Consider the following 16,646-nt stretch of genomic DNA (forward strand, 5'->3'; position numbering starts at 1 on the left):
GTTTTTCTTCCGGTGATTCTACTTTGTGCAATGTAACTCCGGTTTTTTTTTTGCGAGAGAAATTTTCAATCTATTCATCAATCATGACAGTACAGAGAATACAAGAGGTAATAAAAATTACAACTAGGTCTATGGATCACCTAGCGACGACTACAAGCACTGGAGCGAGCCGAAGGCGCGCCGCCGTCATCACCCCTCCATCACCGGAGCCGGGCAAACCTTGTTGTAGTAGACAGTCGGGAAGTCGTCGTGCTAAGGCCCCAAAGGACCAACACATCGGAGCAGCAACCATCGCCGATGAAGAGAGTTATAGATTGGAAAGATCAAACCTGGAACCACACGAACGAAGACAAACAAAAACTGGATCCAAAGAGATCCACCGAAGACCAGCACCGACCGAATCCCATGAGATCCGACGGAGACACACCTCCACACATCCTCCGACAACGCTATTCGCACCATCGGAACGGAGATAGGACGCGGGAGACATTATTGCTACGGAGGAACATCGCCGCCGCCAAACAGCCCCAACCAAGACGTTCAACCTAGCAAAAAACAAGAACGGGGTCCCTCCCGCCGGCGGGGGGCCGAGATCCTCCGCACCTCCATAGGCCAAAGGCCATCGGAGGCGGGGCGGATCTGCGGCGGCGCCGACGGGAGGAGGAAGGAGACGTTTCTTGTGGAGGAGGAAAGGGTTCTCTAATGTAACTCCGGTTTGCATCTGAAAAACTCTCTTTAACAATATTTTGTGATGAATAAAAGAGTGGTATATTTATTTATTCTCAAAAAGAACAAAGCAAAAAAAAACTTGGTCCTCAAGTGGATGAATTAGAAAATGGACCATACGGCGCCACTTGACCCGCGATTGCTTCACTGGTCCAACTCCAACGCTCTCGAGTGCTCGATACTCGACACCTCAGTCCCCACCACTCAGTATCTCTGCCTGCTACCATCACCGTATCATCAGGTTGTACATCGCATCCTACGGCGGACACGAGCCGACCAAACCCCTTTAAAATCCCGCCCCTTACCCGCACTCGGAGGGGCATCCCCCCAAAGCCGCCGCCGCCGCCGCCGCCGCCGCCGCCAGCAATCCCCTCCCCCCATCAGCCGCCCAAGAATGGGAATGGTCGCCGCCGCCACCGCCCCGTCCACGTCGCGCCTCCTCCATCACCGCCACGCCACCTCCGGCTCCAAGCGCCACAGCCACCACCACCACCAGCAGCGGCTCAGGCACGCCCCCAATCCGTCCCCACTCGCTCTGCGCCGCCGCCTTTCGCCGCCAGCCGGGGCGGCGCTCCTGCCGGACCGCGTGACCCCGTTCTCCTACGGGGCGGACGACGAATCCGACGACCACCCGCGCGAGGAGTGCGGCCTGGTGGGGGTCGTGGGCCACCCGGACGCCTCCTCGCTCTGCTACCTGGGCCTGCAGAAACTGCAGCACCGCGGGGAGGAGGGCGCCGGGATCGTCGCCGCCGGGGGCGACGGCAAGCTCAAGTCGGTGACCGGGCTGGGGCTCGTCGCCGACGTGTTCGGCGACCCGTCCAGGCTCGCCTCGCTCCCCGGCCCCGCCGCCATCGGGCACGTGCGCTACTCCACCGCCGGCGCCGCCGCGTCCCTGCGGAACGTGCAGCCGTTCCTGGCGGGCTACAGGTTCGGTCAGGTCGCCGTGGCGCACAACGGCAACCTCGTCAACTACCAGGCGCTGCGGAGCAAGCTGGAGGCGCGCGGCTCCATCTTCAACACCACCTCCGACACGGAGGTCATCCTCCACCTCATCTCCACGTCGCTCTCGCGACCGCTGCTGGCGCGCATCTGCGACGCCTGCGAGCGCCTCGCGGGGGCCTACTCGCTGCTCTTCCTCACGGCCGACAAGCTGTTCGCCGTGCGCGACCCGCACGGGTTCCGCCCGCTGGTGCTCGGCCGCCTCCCCAACGGCGCCGTCGCCTTCGCGTCCGAGACCTGCGCGCTGGACCTCATCGACGCCGCCTACGAGCGCGAGGTGGAGCCGGGGGAGGTGGTCATGGTCGACCGCCGCGACATGTCCGTCTCCTCGGCCTGCCTCGTCCCGCGCCTGCCCCGCCGGGCCTGCGTCTTCGAGCACATCTACTTCTCCCTCCCCAACTCGGTCGTCTTCTCGCACGACGTCCACGAGCGCCGCACCGCCTTCGGCCGCGCCCTCGCGGAGGAGTCCCCGGCGCCGGGCGCCGACGTGGTCATCCCTGTTCCCGACTCTGGCTTCTACGCCGCGCTGGGCTTCTCGCGCGAGTCGGGGCTGGAGTTCCAGCAGGGCCTGATCCGGTGGCACTACAGCGGGCGCAGCTTCATCCAGCCGACGCAGGCGATCCGGGACCTGGCCGTGAAGCTCAAGTTGGCGCCCGTGCGCGGCGTGATCCGCGGCAAGAGCGTGGTGGTGGTGGACGACTCCCTGGTCCGCGGCACCACGTCGAGCAAGATCGTGCGGCTGCTCCGCGACGCCGGCGCGCGCGAGGTGCACATGCGCATCGCCAGCCCGCCGGTGGTGGGGTCGTGCCTGTACGGCATCGACACGCCGAGCGACGGGGAGCTCATCTCGAACCGGATGGACCTGGAGGGCGTGCGCCGCGAGATCGGCAGCGACTCCCTCGCCTTCCTCTCGCTGGACAAGCTGCACGGCATCTACGGCGAGGAGGCCGGCGACTACTGCGACGCATGCTTCTCGCGCAAGTACCCCGTGCTGCCCACGCTCCCCGAGCCGGCGGCCGAGTTCGAGGAGGAGGAGTGACCGGTGAGCTCTGCTCTGCCCAGCTCCTCTGCATCAGCTGTAACGTTAGTTATTCTGCTTGCGAATTTTCTTAGATCATCAATGAGGGAGCCGGAGCCCCTCCATTGCTCGACTGAAACCTGGGCATGCTTGCGAATTTTGTATGCCTGCAACATCATTTGGCCATGAATTCTATCCCTGGTGCAGAAGTTAAGTTGCTGCAATGGTTGACGTTCGATTAAACCTCTCCAACCCCCGGGAAAGCATGACTGGGCAGGCCTGACGAAGATGGCCAAAGTTTGCCAACACTGAATCCACCTTGTGAAACACCCAGTTAAAGGCATCTATCTAAATTGCCAAGCAAGCACGTGGAACACTTTCAGCAAACTTTTCTGAAACGGGTCGCGAAAGCGACAACTAAACTTTTCTAAACTTATCTAAATATTCAGCTACGACTCATCTAAACTTTTCTGAATATTCAGCTACGACTTTGAACTGCAAAGTCGGTGCTAAAACCCAAGAGTCAAGAATTCAGGATGGATGAATCTATTTTGTTCAGTCAAGTTTTTTATATGCTTCGGTACTTGCAGTTATCGCTATGCGCCCATGTTCTCGGACTGGCCGTGCTCTGAAGAAGAGCAATGCCGTGTCCAAGTGTGTCTGTGCTTCCCTAGTACTGTAAGCTCATAGCAATATTAGAAGTAAAAGTAAAACTGAAACGTTACTGCTGGAAGAATCAGCACATGAATAGTGGAACTGCCAGCATTGAATAGTGGAACTGCCAGCATAGAACTTACTAGTACGCATAATTCGTCGACCAATGTGTCAATGAACACTGACAGTCTTCCTTTTGTAAACGTAAGAAGCTGAGAAGTAGAGGAAAGCGAGAAGCTCCAGCGCGGTGAGCGCAGCGATGAGCAGATAGAAGTAGTCGAGATGACCCCGGTTGAGGTTGTCGGCGATCCAGCTCGTCCCTCCGCCCCTCCTCGTCGCGCCGTCGATGACCGAGATGAGGAAGCTGCTGATGAAGCTGCCGACGCCGAGGACGCTGAGGTAGAGCGCGAGCCCGAGGCTCTTGAGCTCCACGGGCATCTGGTCGTAGAAGAACTCCTGCATGCCGACCATGGTGAACACGTCCGCCGCGCCCAGGAGCACGTACTGCGGCATGATCCACCACAGGCTCATGGGCACCACCGCGCCGGGCAGGTCCACCACGCCGGCGTCCACCGCGGTGCTCAGCCGCCTCATCTCCACCAGCGCGGCGACCACCAGCGCGGCCACGGCCAGGACCATTCCCGTGCCGATCCGCTGGAGCATGGTGATACCCAAGGGGGCGCCGGAGAGCCTGCGCGCCACGGGCACCAGGACGCGGTCGTAGAGCGCGACGCAGGTGATCATGCTGATGCCCATGAAGCACTGCAACGCCGCGGGCGGTATCTGGAACCCCGACGACCCGACCCTCCGGTCCATCGTCGCCGCCTGCTTCGTGAACAGCGTCGGCGGCTGAGCGAACACCACGCCGTAGAGCAGGCACGTCGCCCATATCGGGAACAGCCTCGCCAAGCCCCTCACCTCCTCCACGATGGCAGCGTCCTCCTCGCGGTCGCCATGCCTGTGCTCTCCGCCTTCCGGCGATCTCTTTCTCGACGCCCTGAAGGCCTCCACGACACGGGTGAACACGCCGGCGCCCTTGCCGTCGGCCGAGTCGTCGTAGAACCGGTACGTCTTGGTGCCAAGCAGGAAGACGGCGAGCGCCAGCACCATGACCACGCACGGCACCCCGAAGCCGATGCCCCAGCTCACGTTGTCCTGGACGTAGCTCATGAGCGCGATGGTCACCGTCGCGCTGCCGCAGATCCCGAAGTACCACCAGTTGAAGAAGGAGCCCCGGGCCAGCGACTCCGCGGGGTCCGTCGCGTCGAACTGGTCGGCGCCGAAGGCCTGCACGCAGGGCTTGTGGCCGCTCTGCGCAATGGCTACCAGGTAGAGCGAGACGTAGAAGAAGGCCGTCTGCAGGGAGGAACGCGGGCATGCCTCCCGGCCGTCCGCGGTGAGCTTGCATTGTTGGCTCGGTGACAAGAACATGGACGAGAGCGCCAGCATCCCGAGGCCCTGCAGATTTTTCAGCTTGGTTGAGAAGAACAGAAACCAGCAACCCTTGTGATGGTTCAAATTTAAAAGCTTTAGGGATACTACTGAAGCATGAATCATACACGAATTTTGCATGTGTGGATACAATTTCTCCAAAATAACCACACAATTTCATCGTTCAACATATGGACCGCACAGAGGGTGCTCGAATTTTATGAAACCATCCTTTAATATATAATGGGCAGATGCCAGATGGGAGGAATCTGAATGAAAAGAAGAGCATGGATTTGGTGAAACTAAACTACAAAACATGTCCGAACCAAATGGGTTATGTATTCCCTCCGTCCGAAAAAACTTGTCCGAACCTTGTTTCTCAAATGGATGTATCTAGATACATCTATTTGAAGGACAAGCTTTTTCGAACGGAGAGAATATAATTTAATCAAAACAAATTCTGAAATTTCAGAAACTTCATTGGAACCAAATAATCTATGAAACACATGTACAATCCTCTCTGCAGGACTTCTTTGATGCAGAGAGGATTGATGCTATGATGGATACGGTGTTTATTGCGACCAAAGGTACATGGGATTGTCCTCTTCGGATGAAGGACACGAGTATGCTGCACACCCGTTGCGCGAGAACGTATCTGGTGCAGGCCGAAATCACTATTCTGACCCTTTGAACGAACTTTGTCACAGAATGAACTCGACGTGAAAGTATTTCACGATCTGACTCTTTTAGCAACGCCATAGCCCGCGACGTTTCTGCCCAACATAGAAACGCCGAGGTAGCTAGCGTTTCTGATCAAAGAAGAAACGCCGAGGTAGCTAGCGTTGCGGACCAGGTAAGAAACGCCAAAGGAGCTGGCGTTTCTGGCCATCATAGAAACGCCAAGGATCCATGGCGTTGCTGCCCTCTTTAGTCATAATTAATTAGCCTTATTAATTAGGATGTTCATCCATATTCCACATCATATGAAAAAGGGCAGCAACGCCATGGTCATTGGCGTTTCAATGATGGGCAGCAACGCCAGCGCCTTCGGCGTTTCTTACCTGGTCCGCAACGCTAGCTACCTCGGCGTTTCTTCTTTGATCAGAAACGCTAGCTACCTCGGCGTTTCTATGTTGGGCAGAAACGTCGCAGGCTGTGGCATTGCTAAAAGGGTCAGATCGTGAAATACTTTCACGTCAAGTTCATTTTATGACAAAGTTCGTTCAAAGGGTCAGAATAATAAAAAAGGCCTCTGGTGCACCGGTAGCACCACCGGTGCACCGGACACATTAGCACATTTTAGAATGTCTTAAAAAAGCTCAAGAATCTAGCACATTGGCATAACATCAATGTATGTTGTCATAAAAATTCATATCAAAATTCAAAACATTGCTTGAGATACAAAAAGGATAATTTTGACATCAATGTGATAATGGGCCAAATCTAAAGCCCAACTTGTGTTATATACTATTCTGTGTCGAATTTGTCATTTTTAAGGTATGTTTTGAATTTTGATACGAAATTTGATGACAACATACATTGATGTTATGCTAATGTGTTATATCTTTTTTCAGATTTTTGATACATTTAAAAATGTGCTAAGGAAGTTCGATGCACCAGTAGCATCAAATGGCCCGGTGCACCGGTAGCATCAAATGGCCTAGTGCACTTGATACATTCTTCCCGTTACGCAACCAGTTCAGCAATTGCTTGTTCTGCAAAAGTCAGACGGTTTAGGCACCGGGGCAGCCGGTGGCTCTGCTGCCTGATGCGGCGCTTGCGGCAGTGTAGGCTTCTTCGACTATTGTTCAGGACAAAGGGAGAGAGAATTCAGAGGTGGTGCCGCTTGAGGGAGTGGCTTCTTCGACTATTGTTCAGGACAAAGGGAGAGTGAATTCAGAGGTGGACCAATCAAGTGAGGTGGTGATAAAAAGGAAAAAACATATTGTTTCCGTTGTGGGGGAGGTTGGTCACTTTGTAGTCGACTGTAATGCCGAGTTGTGTGATAATTGCTTGAAGCCGTGTCATAAAACTGATGTCTGGCTACTTCTCACGATGCTTAAAACAGTGGTTACGACTTATGGGCGTGCAGCTCTAAATTGATGTTCTTCGAAACCCATGTTCGTGTTCCAACTCAAGCAGGCGATGCCTTGAAAGCACGAGGATTGGGCTTGTGCATGTATCAGGAGGTTCTCTCTCGGAGGAGCAAGTGTTGCAGCAACTTAAGAAACTTGTTCCGGCGGAGTTTCGTTGGACTCTTGTGTTGATAGAAGAAAATGTCTTTAAGGTGGACTTCACAAGGAAGGAAGATCGGGCTCGTCTCATGGTGTTTATAGTATTTGTGAGGTACCGGACAATACATGTTTTCTCGAATTCGAGGAGTGGTCTAGCCGTGAGCCTGAGGGTCTACCGCTGCATGAGATTTGGGTGAGGTTTCATGGGGCTCCGTCTAGGCCACTGAATGACTTTTATGGGGTTTTGAAGGCGGGGAGTTTGGATGATGTTCCTGAGACACCAGCCGCGGCAGGGGCGTGGATGGTGCCGATCTCGTGGGGTTTGCTCCAGCACCATCCACTCCCGCTCCACCTCCAATGACACTCGCTCCACCTCCGGCCAACAATCAAGTACATGCGGTTGTGCATATTTTATTTTATTTTAGCGGTTAGTTTTTTTTTTGGCGGTTGCTACTCCGAATTGATTAGATTGTGTAGATTCAATTGTGCACCGGAAGCAACATGCATGCCGGACTACCTAGTACCTGGTACTCCCTCCGTCCCAAATAAGATGCAGGCCGGACTATCTAATACTCCCTCCGTCCCAAATTACTTGTTGTAGAAATGGATGTATTTAAAATTAAAAATACATTTAGATACACCCATTTCTGCGATAAGCATTCAAGAGGATGGAGGGAGTACATGGTTACGATCAAACACTCGGAGAGTTTGAAGCGCTTGATTAGGCTAGGCCGCTATGGAACATGGGGGCGGGTGCACTTTTAAAAAAGTTTCCGCGCTACTGCTTCACCTAAAAGGACGCATAAATATATTTTTGCGGCTCGGCACGAGCTAAAGCGCTAAAGATGATCTGGAAACCTCGATCCGGTGATGATCATGTGTTTCAAGAAAAAAATATAGTACGGTCTCAGAAAACAAAAGGTTTATAGTTCAGCTCAGCATTCTTTCTTGGAAGACCGGTTCAGCTGATTTATGAGCACAGCGACGTGGGGAGCAGTACGCGTGTGGCGTCTCCGCTTCCGCCGGATCAAAACGATGAGGCATCCCTGTCAACGATAATATTCTAGTAGGCAGTTGCGTCTAAACTGATAAAACAAAAAATGTTACTACTATACGGTTCCATGCGCCACTCGTGCGAGATTTTTTGAACCAGTAAACGATCTAACTGGACCCAATTCAGAAGAACCACAGAAAAGTTGGACGACTGAACAGGAGGAAAAAGCTGTGTTCGACATCGACGAACGAATCAGAGGTGTTGTGCAGGGTTAGCTGACCGTGATGTAGAGCACGGAGGAGGCGACGATGGTGCGGTACCGCCCGAGCCACGAGTCGGCGACGGCGGCGCCGAGCAGCGGCAGCATCGACGCGGCGCCCGACCACGCGTTGACGGCCGCGGCGGCGGCGGCCGTGCTCTCGCCGAGCGGGCCGGTGAGGTAGCTGATGAGGTTGGAGGAGATGCCGTAGTACGCGAACCGCTCCGCCACCTCCACCCCTTGAGTCGCCGCGGAAAGCACGTAGCGCCCACCCCTGATTAGCGAATGAATCGAGCCGAGAAAGCAAAGCTAGGGGGGAGCGAGATCGTGGCAGGCTTACAGATGATGAACAGAGCCGACCTCCAGCCGCCGGTGGCGGGGCGGTGGCCGGCGCGAGGGAGGAGCGGCTCGGGGTCTGGCGCCATGGGTAGCGGCCGGGGCGCTGTGTGTGTGAGGAGGATGCGCGCGGTGGGCTGACAGGTGATGGCTTGAAGACCTTGAGAAGGAGGTGTCGTGTTCTAATGCATAGCGATCAGCGGTGGGGACGGGATGGCGCGCCTGGTGATTCTGTTTCTCGTGTTATACATTTTTTTTTGAGGGGGGTTTCTCGTGTTATACATGGGCTTCATGGATCAAGAACCTAGGCTTACCTTCCATTTTTTTTCTCTGATCGGGGGCCCATGATTTTGGGGGGCCCTGTGCGGTCGGCCAGTTTGGCACCCCTCATCGACGGGCCTGTAGACCAATATATTGTCCACGTAAGAAGAAGCTACTTTGAGCTTATGGGTAAAATGAACCATGCAAATATGTCATGTTTAGGCTTTTGTAAACTTCAATGTTTATACTTTCAACCCCTTGAGCTAAGCGAGGATGTCCGCGGGGAGAAGGAGGCCCCCCTGAAAATACGAATATTTAGAGGAAGATGGCGAGGAGGAGAAAATACTGACATAACAAGTTAACAACACAGAAAAAACGGAAAGTGAAACGCCTAGGAGAAGCTGGAGGAGGGAGATCTAGAAGTAGTAGGGAGCTGCTCTGCCAAGCTCGCAATGACCTTGGCAGATTTTCTCGCCGGAGACTAGGCTCCCGTCAACCTCTGACCTCAGTTCAAACTAACCACCATTCAAAACTGCGACACTTATTTTTAATGGATGAAGTAGATGGAACTGGATCTTCTAACATACACAAGGATGTTAGAGAAGCTACAGTACCTAACTTTCTTTCTGTTAATCCATACAATTAAGGCTAAAATAATTTAAATTAATTTTTAAATTACAAATCTAGTATGCACATTCATAGTAATTACATACAAACAAGTTGACGGCGAGATAAAATTAATTTTGGATTTTTCATATATACAATAATTACCAAAATTAAATAACTTGCTAATAGTCTGTAACATCCCTTCTTCATTTTACACTAGACGAGCACTGTAGCACCTTGACTTCCCCTCTCTAAAGTTAGGGCGGTGGTCAGCGTACTCGTCTACTATAACTTTACTGATGCTGCTTGCAATTGTACTGTATACCTGGCCACAGATCCATTGTACATAGACGGATGTATCAGTCTCGCTCAGTGAACATTGACAAGCTTTCTCTTGTAAACGTAAGCCGCCGAGAAGTAGAGGAAAGCAAGAAGCTCCAGCGCGCTGAGAGCGGCAAGGAGCATGTAGAAGTAATCAAGATGGCCCCTGTTGAGGTTGTCGGCGAACCAGCTCGTCCCGCCGCCCCTCCTCGTCAACCCGTCGATGACCGAGATGAGGAAGCTGCTGATGAAGCTGCCGACGCCGAGGACGCTGAGGTAGAGCGCGAGCCCGAGGCTCTTGAGCTCGGCGGGCATCTGGTCGTAGAAGAACTCCTGCATGCCGACCATGGCGAACACGTCCGCCGCGCCCAGGAGCACGTACTGCGGCACGATCCACCACAGGCTCATGGGCACCACCGCGCCGGGCTGATCGACCACGCCGGCGTCCCTCGCCGCGCCGAGCCGCCTCATCTCCACCAGCGCGGCGGCCACGAGCGCGGAGAGGGCGAGGGCCATGCCCGTGCCGATCCGCTGGAGCATGGTGATGCCCGACGCCACGCCGGTGATCCTGCGCGCCACGGGCACCAGGACGCGGTCGTACAGCACGATGCACGCGATGACGCTGACGCCCAAGAAGCACTGGACCGCCGCGGGCGGCACCTCCAACGACGACGACCCGATCCTACGGTCAAGCGTCGCCGCCTGCTTCGTGAACAGCGTCGGCGGCTGCGCGAACACCACGCCATAGAGCAGACACGTCGCCCAGATCGGGAACAGCCTCGCCAGGCCCCTCACCTCCTCCATGAGCACGTCGTCCTCCGCGCAGTCACCGTGCTGCACCAGGGCACCACCCTCCGGCGACCTCTTGCGCCATGCCTTGACGGCCTTGCCGACACGCGAGAACGCGCTGGCGCCCTCGCCGTGGCCGGAGTCGTAGAACCGGTACGTCCTGGTGCCGAGCAGGAAGACGACGAGCGCGAGCAGCATGATCACGCACGGCACGCCGAAGCCGAGGCCCCAGCTGACGTTGTCCTGGACGTAGCTCATGATCGCGACGGTCACGGTGGCGCTCCCGCAGACCCCGAAGTACCACCAGTTGAAGAAGGAGCCTCGCGACGACGACTCGCCGGGGTCCGTCACGTCGAACTGGTCGGCGCCGAAGGCCTGCACGCAGGGCTTGTGGCCGCTCTGCGCGATGGCCACCAGGTAGAGCGAGACGTAGAAGAAGGCCGTCTGGAGGGAGGAAGGCGGGCATTCTCGCCGGCCGTCGGCCGTGAAGTTGCACTGTTGGCTCTTGGGCGTCGGGAACATGGACGAGAGCGTCAGCATGCCCAGGCCCTGCAGAAGTGCCGATTGTCAGTTCGCATTTGTGAGTTTCTGAATTTTTACTTTCCCGTGCAAAACCAACTAATTTTGAAAAATAAATAAAATTGTGAATATCAATGTTGCGCTATCTTGACGACGGGCTAGCGAATTCAACTTTTTGTTTCTGAAAACTGAATAACTTGATACGGATCGCTCTGGCAAGCAACCCGACGGCGCAGGTGTTAGCTTCTTTCGCAGAACAGAGGCCAGAAAGGCACGATCAAGAGTGCCGTATCGGCCTTCCAGACCAGGCGAACATGTACGTGTGCATGCCGTCACGGTCATATCATATCACGGATCATCAAGTTTTGATCGCTAAACCACTGAAAATGACTGACCAGGCGTGTGGGTGTACGTCCCACTGAACAAAAACATGTGGAAAACAGGTGCTGCAAAGGTGAAAGTGTCACTGTTTCAGCTGAGTTGGAAAGATCAGAAGCAGAGTAGCTAGACAAACGTGACGAATGATAGAAGGATGGAGGAAACGGAGTTTGCTTGGGCTCTCGTTTTTAACTCACTGTAAATCGCTGTCATGCCAAGCACTAGTTGCTGTCTCTGCTTACCCCGGATCCAAAACACCCCTATGCGCGAGCACTAATCTATACTATACTATAGTACACAATTTATTTGCGCCATTTGTGCGGGATTTGTGCGATCTGAAGTCGCACGCAAGTGGCGGACGGGACTGATAATGTCGGACAAAAAATATCAGTGAATTCCGATGATCCAATCTAATGGCGCAGAGACTACAGAGGGATCAACTGAAGAGTATAGTTGACAATGGAGGAAGGGATTTCAGAGGGGGCTGAGTTGCTAGGCTGACCGTGACGTAGAGCACGGAGGAGGCGACGATGGTGCGGTACCGGCCGAGCCACGAGTCGGCGACGGCGGCGCCGAGCAGCGGCAGCATGGACGCGGTGCCGGACCACGCGTTGACGGCCGCGGCGGCGGCGGCCGTGCTCTCCCCGAGCGGGCCGGTGAGGTAGCTGATGAGGTTGGAGGAGATGCCGTAGTACGCGAACCGCTCCGCCACCTCCACCCCTGGATTTCCCAACCCCCCCAAAAGGCGTAAATTTAGCAAATCGAATCGAGCAAACAAGCTAGGAGCGAGCTCGATCGAGTGAGGGATTTGTGGCCGGGCTTACAGATTATGAACAGAGCCGACCTCCAGCCGCCGGTGGCGTGGCGGTGGCCCGATCCGGCGCGAAGGAGGGGGGCGGAGGAGCCGGAGTCCGACTCCGGCGCCATGCTGGATGGCCGGCTGGGAAGCGGGAGTGCGGTGGGTGTGAGCTCCTCGCTGATTCTAATTAGACGTTGACTTGACGAGGCTTCTTGTACCGGTGGAGAGGAGGTGGTGACCGTGATGCATTCTTCAGTTCGGAGGAGTCCCATTTGGCACTGTTTTTTTTTTAGAGAGGGCACGGTTTTGGCTTTTGCGGAAGAGTGTGGCTAGTTCTCGCTCGACTGAGATTTAGCAAGACCGTTTACGGAAGGCAGCACGTTACTTTTCACTTCATTTTTGGAAACCCGCTATTACTCATTTCACTTCGGGTGTAATAGACCTTTTTTAGATTTCATAATACATCTAACTTCACATCAAAAGGAAATGTTAAAATTCCCAGGGATGAGACAAACCGGACCTCCTCTCCCTTTAAGAAAGTCGCACTCGGTTCTTTGTTTATTGTGTGTAGGCTGGTTTTCTATGATTCTTGGTTCTTCTATCCTAATGGCGATGTCGAGGTAGTATTGATATCATGGCGATATAGTAAGTCTCTCTAGCCTCCCCTCAATGGTGTTAACTCCAACACCAACGGCAAGTTAGTCCGTTAGGCTTCGTTTTGTTATTGGGGATTCCCTAGGGATCCCGACCTTTTTTTAGGGGATGAAACCACGGAAACTGTCCCCCGAAGAGAGGACCGTGATATTTGGAGGCCCCAACCCACGGGGCAGGCCGACCCTAACCCCTCTATTGTGCTGGGTAGAGTTTCCACGGCTGAGCACTCAGTGAAAATATTTCTCTCGTTCTTTTCTCACGCACGATCATGGTTTGCAACGCCCACTTCCTTCCTCCACGCTCGTCCATCTTCCCTCGTGCAGTTGTTGCCATTTGGTGATGTGAATTTAGGAGTATTTTCCCCCACAAGAGGAGGGGATCGTACATGCCCCTCAAATAAGATTCACACAAGATAGTTATTGAGGTTCGGGCCCTTAAGATCAAGGTGCCTACTCCTGCTTGATGTATTATGGTGAAATAGCCCCGTATGAGAACTAGGATTTTGAGCAAAATGATAAGATTGCAATGATCACGTAGTTATTAGCTATCGAGAGAGGACCCTAGCCATACCTTTATAGGGAACATGGCTAGGGTTTACACGATTCCCAGGTCAGTATGATCTAGCTAATCTCGTGGGATACTCCTAGATCCATGGGCAGGACGGTCTTGCATGTCAAGTTGATGAAGCGTCCATGACTCCCTGTGTACGTCGGTGTCGTGTCGTGGGCTTGGGCCGTCCCGTGGCCCGGTGGGTCGATTCTTGGCATGCTAGTACACCATAGAGAATGGTATCGTCAGTAGCCCCCGAGTCCTTCGTGATCTTGGTTGCAGCCGGTGAAACCCGAACTAAGCGCGTCGTCTTGGACTACACAACAAGGTATGGACTCATGGAACTCCTAAAAACAAGCTAACCCAGAGCCGTTCACCCAAAGGGAAGGAACATCAGGATCGGTCGGGTGCTGACACCCAAAGGTGAGGTCAGCTTGAACACACGGAACTTGCCCATAAGCCGACTCCTTCACCTCATCTTGGCGGTGTCAGGGGCAAAATGCTTCACCTCATCTTGGGGGGTGCAGGGGGTTGACTCGTTGAGAGCTGACTCCCCAGGGTTGTGGAGAATGCTCCACTCAAGTCCGATCTCATCAAACTTGGTTGAGGCCGGCTCGTAGGAGCACGAAGCGTCACAAACATGATGAGGTCATCCTTGATGTCATGCCTGAGGCTGGTCATAATGGGAAGTATCATATACTAGGATCATGCACATGATACTAGTGTATGTTAGTACCTCCACAATGTATAGTATTATAGCTTGGTAGTATCGTATAAGACTAGCCACAATGGATAGTAACATACACATATCCCTAGACTATGTTACTACCTTCATAGTGGACAGTAATTTAAGTGTGGTAACATGCAAAGATTCATTTATTAGGTTATAGACTCATATTGCATTGGGACATGTGATGTTACAGTAACTAGCTAAGTTACTACAATTACCTCTCTCTTCATTAACTCATTGACACATAAGCAAATCTGCTGAGTTGGACTCGATGTTACCGCTGAAGTTACTCCCACTGTGGCTAGTCTTAAGCATCATTTACTCAATCCTCCCTCTCCTCATTTAATTCTGTGCCACCTCAACAAAATTACCTACTCCCTCCATTCCACAATGTAGTGCGCCCGCACTTCCCGAGATCTAAATTTGACCATGAATTTAACCAACGAGATCGATTGCAGCGGGGAGCAAAAATTATACTGCTGAATTTGTATCGGTATTATGGAATGGAGGGAGTACTATCCGCTTGGCACGAGCCTTAGGGCTAAGCACAAGAGCATGAAAAGTATTTTTCTCTCCCATACCACAAATCGAACACATACCTGAGTTGGACCGGTGATGCGTAACTTTATTAACATGTACAACTAAGCTATTATAAGCGGCATGCCACACAAAAATTCTAATCTCTGGTGTATTAGATTTTGTAAAGACATAGGTTTGATCAAGAATTATTCACCAGTAAATTCTTTAAAAAGAAGCTACCAATATAAATTTCATGACATGTAGATCACATAGTATTAATCAAGGTTGTTAGAATCGCGGTTCTATTATACGATTCTACGACTCTACAATCTAGACTAACACCTCGGATTTTACGATTTTAGTTCATAGAATCTACGTTTCTACGACATTGATAGTTAAGATTCTATGATTTGCTACCCTACCATCAGACCTCTGATCTAATTCAAAATCATGATTCGGACAACCTTGATATTAATAATAAAAAATATTCAATTGCTTGTCTTAGCAAAATACATAAGAAATGGAGGGAGTAGAGGGCTAAACAAGGTGCAAGCCAAAAACGAGATGTACCTGTTAAAGCAATGATGTAAAAGAAATGCTGGAACTTTTTTGATAGGAAATAATGGAATTTTAGGATATCTACGTCACCACCGAATCTAAAGATGCAAACCTAACATGTGGTTTTGGCCCTGGAGAAGTAGATCCTACCAAACTTTCAAGCAAGCTTCGACATGAACTCACTGAACCTAGCCATCAAGTCATGTTATTTACAGTTGCATCGATAATTTTTGGGACTGGCTATATGCCAGTCGACTGAAATCTCAATTTAGGTCAGTATTCTTCTTCGCCCTTGATCTCTGATCTAATGTCCGTCATGTCATCTTTCACCTTCAACCATTTTCTAAAAACAGATCACAGGCACAACGCCACATCTTCTTCCTCCCGATGCCTTCTTCCAACCGCCCAACGGACCGCCGGCCACCACCACCCTGCAGCCGACGGCGCTCCTACGCAGCCTCGCCACCCGCTCTCCTTGGAACCTTCTCCCACCGCCGTGCTGCTGCCGTCCCTGACCATCCCTCTAGCCCCAATACCGACAGAGATTTCCTCAACGAACTTGCACCACCATTGTGCTGCCGCCCCACCGCCGCCGTGTTGTTGCCCTCGCCCCCTACCAACAATAGATGATGGGGTAGCCCTCCAGCGAGCTCCTTCCTTCTCCTTCCTTCCCTCCAGCGAACTTCTTCGCCCTTCTCAAAATCAACTGATCCAAATTAGATTTCAGGCGACTAATGTTTAGCTATTGTGATAATTTTTCCACCTAAATCCCTACATCAAATTGCACTTAAATTTACTTGCTTTTTACGTAACCGCGTGGGAAATGCGCTCAACGTTACTTAAAGTTAGGCTCTCGACAGAGCCATGTTCTCCCCAAAAACCCTTTGTGGCGTGTCCAATGTCATGATAATCGGCCCCGGCCGGATCGAAGCGGGGAATAGCCATCTTAAAAATGTAAGCATGTACACCTTGAATTCATATTTAACCTAGGGTCTGTCTACGTATCAGTCGATTGAGACGAAGTCTCAGTCGGCTGACGTCACCCATGCAGATTAGGCCTGTTGATCAGCTCTCCCTCTCCTGGACTGTATTCGTCCTGGCTTCTGGGCTTTTTTCTTTATTTTCCTGTTTTTTTTTGGCTGGGCTTTATTAATTTGTTTGTTCTGATTGGGTCGGGCTCGCCTATGAAAATATTTTTTACCAACACATATGAAAAAAGCTATTGAACAAAAAAAGGAACAAAATAGAGCCCAGCAAATAGAGACAAGAAACTGTATGCTAAATTGAACGGTGCTGTCCATGGTTCATGGAG

General features: G+C 52.5%; 3 protein-coding genes across 3 annotated transcripts; 1 reads left to right on the forward strand and 2 right to left on the reverse strand.

The window, feature by feature from the left end:
* The first annotated feature begins 1,033 nt into the window (after nt 1-1,033).
* Nucleotides 1,034-2,957, forward strand: LOC119280605 (amidophosphoribosyltransferase, chloroplastic-like). Its single transcript, XM_037561409.1, has one exon. It carries the CDS (start codon nt 1,121-1,123, stop codon nt 2,762-2,764), a length of 1,644 nt encoding a protein of 547 aa, XP_037417306.1. The 5' UTR covers nt 1,034-1,120; the 3' UTR covers nt 2,765-2,957.
* Nucleotides 2,958-3,457: 500 nt separating this feature from the next.
* Nucleotides 3,458-8,810, reverse strand: LOC119280644 (protein NRT1/ PTR FAMILY 5.10-like). The gene is made up of 3 exons (XM_037561441.1): nt 8,656-8,810; nt 8,337-8,554; nt 3,458-4,855 (listed from the first exon to the last, which is right to left on the reverse strand). The coding sequence occupies exons 1-3, from the start codon at nt 8,738-8,740 to the stop codon at nt 3,569-3,571; spliced, it is 1,590 nt and encodes a 529-aa protein (XP_037417338.1). The 5' UTR covers nt 8,741-8,810; the 3' UTR covers nt 3,458-3,568.
* Nucleotides 8,811-9,617: 807 nt separating this feature from the next.
* On the reverse strand, nt 9,618-12,554 carry LOC119280634 (protein NRT1/ PTR FAMILY 5.10-like). The gene is made up of 3 exons (XM_037561430.1): nt 12,350-12,554; nt 12,028-12,245; nt 9,618-11,177 (listed from the first exon to the last, which is right to left on the reverse strand). Exons 1-3 carry the CDS (start codon nt 12,450-12,452, stop codon nt 9,888-9,890), a joined length of 1,611 nt encoding a protein of 536 aa, XP_037417327.1. The 5' UTR covers nt 12,453-12,554; the 3' UTR covers nt 9,618-9,887.
* Between the last annotated feature and the right edge of the window lie 4,092 nt (nt 12,555-16,646).

Source organism: Triticum dicoccoides, chromosome 1A, assembly GCF_002162155.2.
Source record: "Triticum dicoccoides isolate Atlit2015 ecotype Zavitan chromosome 1A, WEW_v2.0, whole genome shotgun sequence".
Classification (NCBI taxonomy): Eukaryota; Viridiplantae; Streptophyta; class Magnoliopsida; order Poales; family Poaceae; genus Triticum; species Triticum dicoccoides.

What these genes read in the sequence shown, in the direction of transcription:
- LOC119280634 (XM_037561430.1), bottom strand. Translation starts at nt 12,452, where the DNA reads ATGGCGCCGGAGTCGGACTCCGGCTCCTCCGCCCCCCTCCTTCGCGCC. An exon ending in GTCGGCTCTGTTCATAATCT is followed by an intron (nt 12,246 to 12,349) that starts GTAAGCCCGGCC and finishes TGGGAAATCCAG; the next exon opens with GGGTGGAGGTGGCGGAGCGG. An exon ending in CCTCCGTGCTCTACGTCACG is followed by an intron (nt 11,178 to 12,027) that starts GTCAGCCTAGCA and finishes GCACTTCTGCAG; the next exon opens with GGCCTGGGCATGCTGACGCT.
- LOC119280644 (XM_037561441.1), bottom strand. Translation starts at nt 8,740, where the DNA reads ATGGCGCCAGACCCCGAGCCGCTCCTCCCTCGCGCCGGCCACCGCCCC. An exon ending in GTCGGCTCTGTTCATCATCT is followed by an intron (nt 8,555 to 8,655) that starts GTAAGCCTGCCA and finishes CGGCGACTCAAG; the next exon opens with GGGTGGAGGTGGCGGAGCGG. An exon ending in CCTCCGTGCTCTACATCACG is followed by an intron (nt 4,856 to 8,336) that starts GTCAGCTAACCC and finishes AAAAATCTGCAG; the next exon opens with GGCCTCGGGATGCTGGCGCT.
- LOC119280605 (XM_037561409.1), top strand. Translation starts at nt 1,121, where the DNA reads ATGGGAATGGTCGCCGCCGCCACCGCCCCGTCCACGTCGCGCCTCCTC.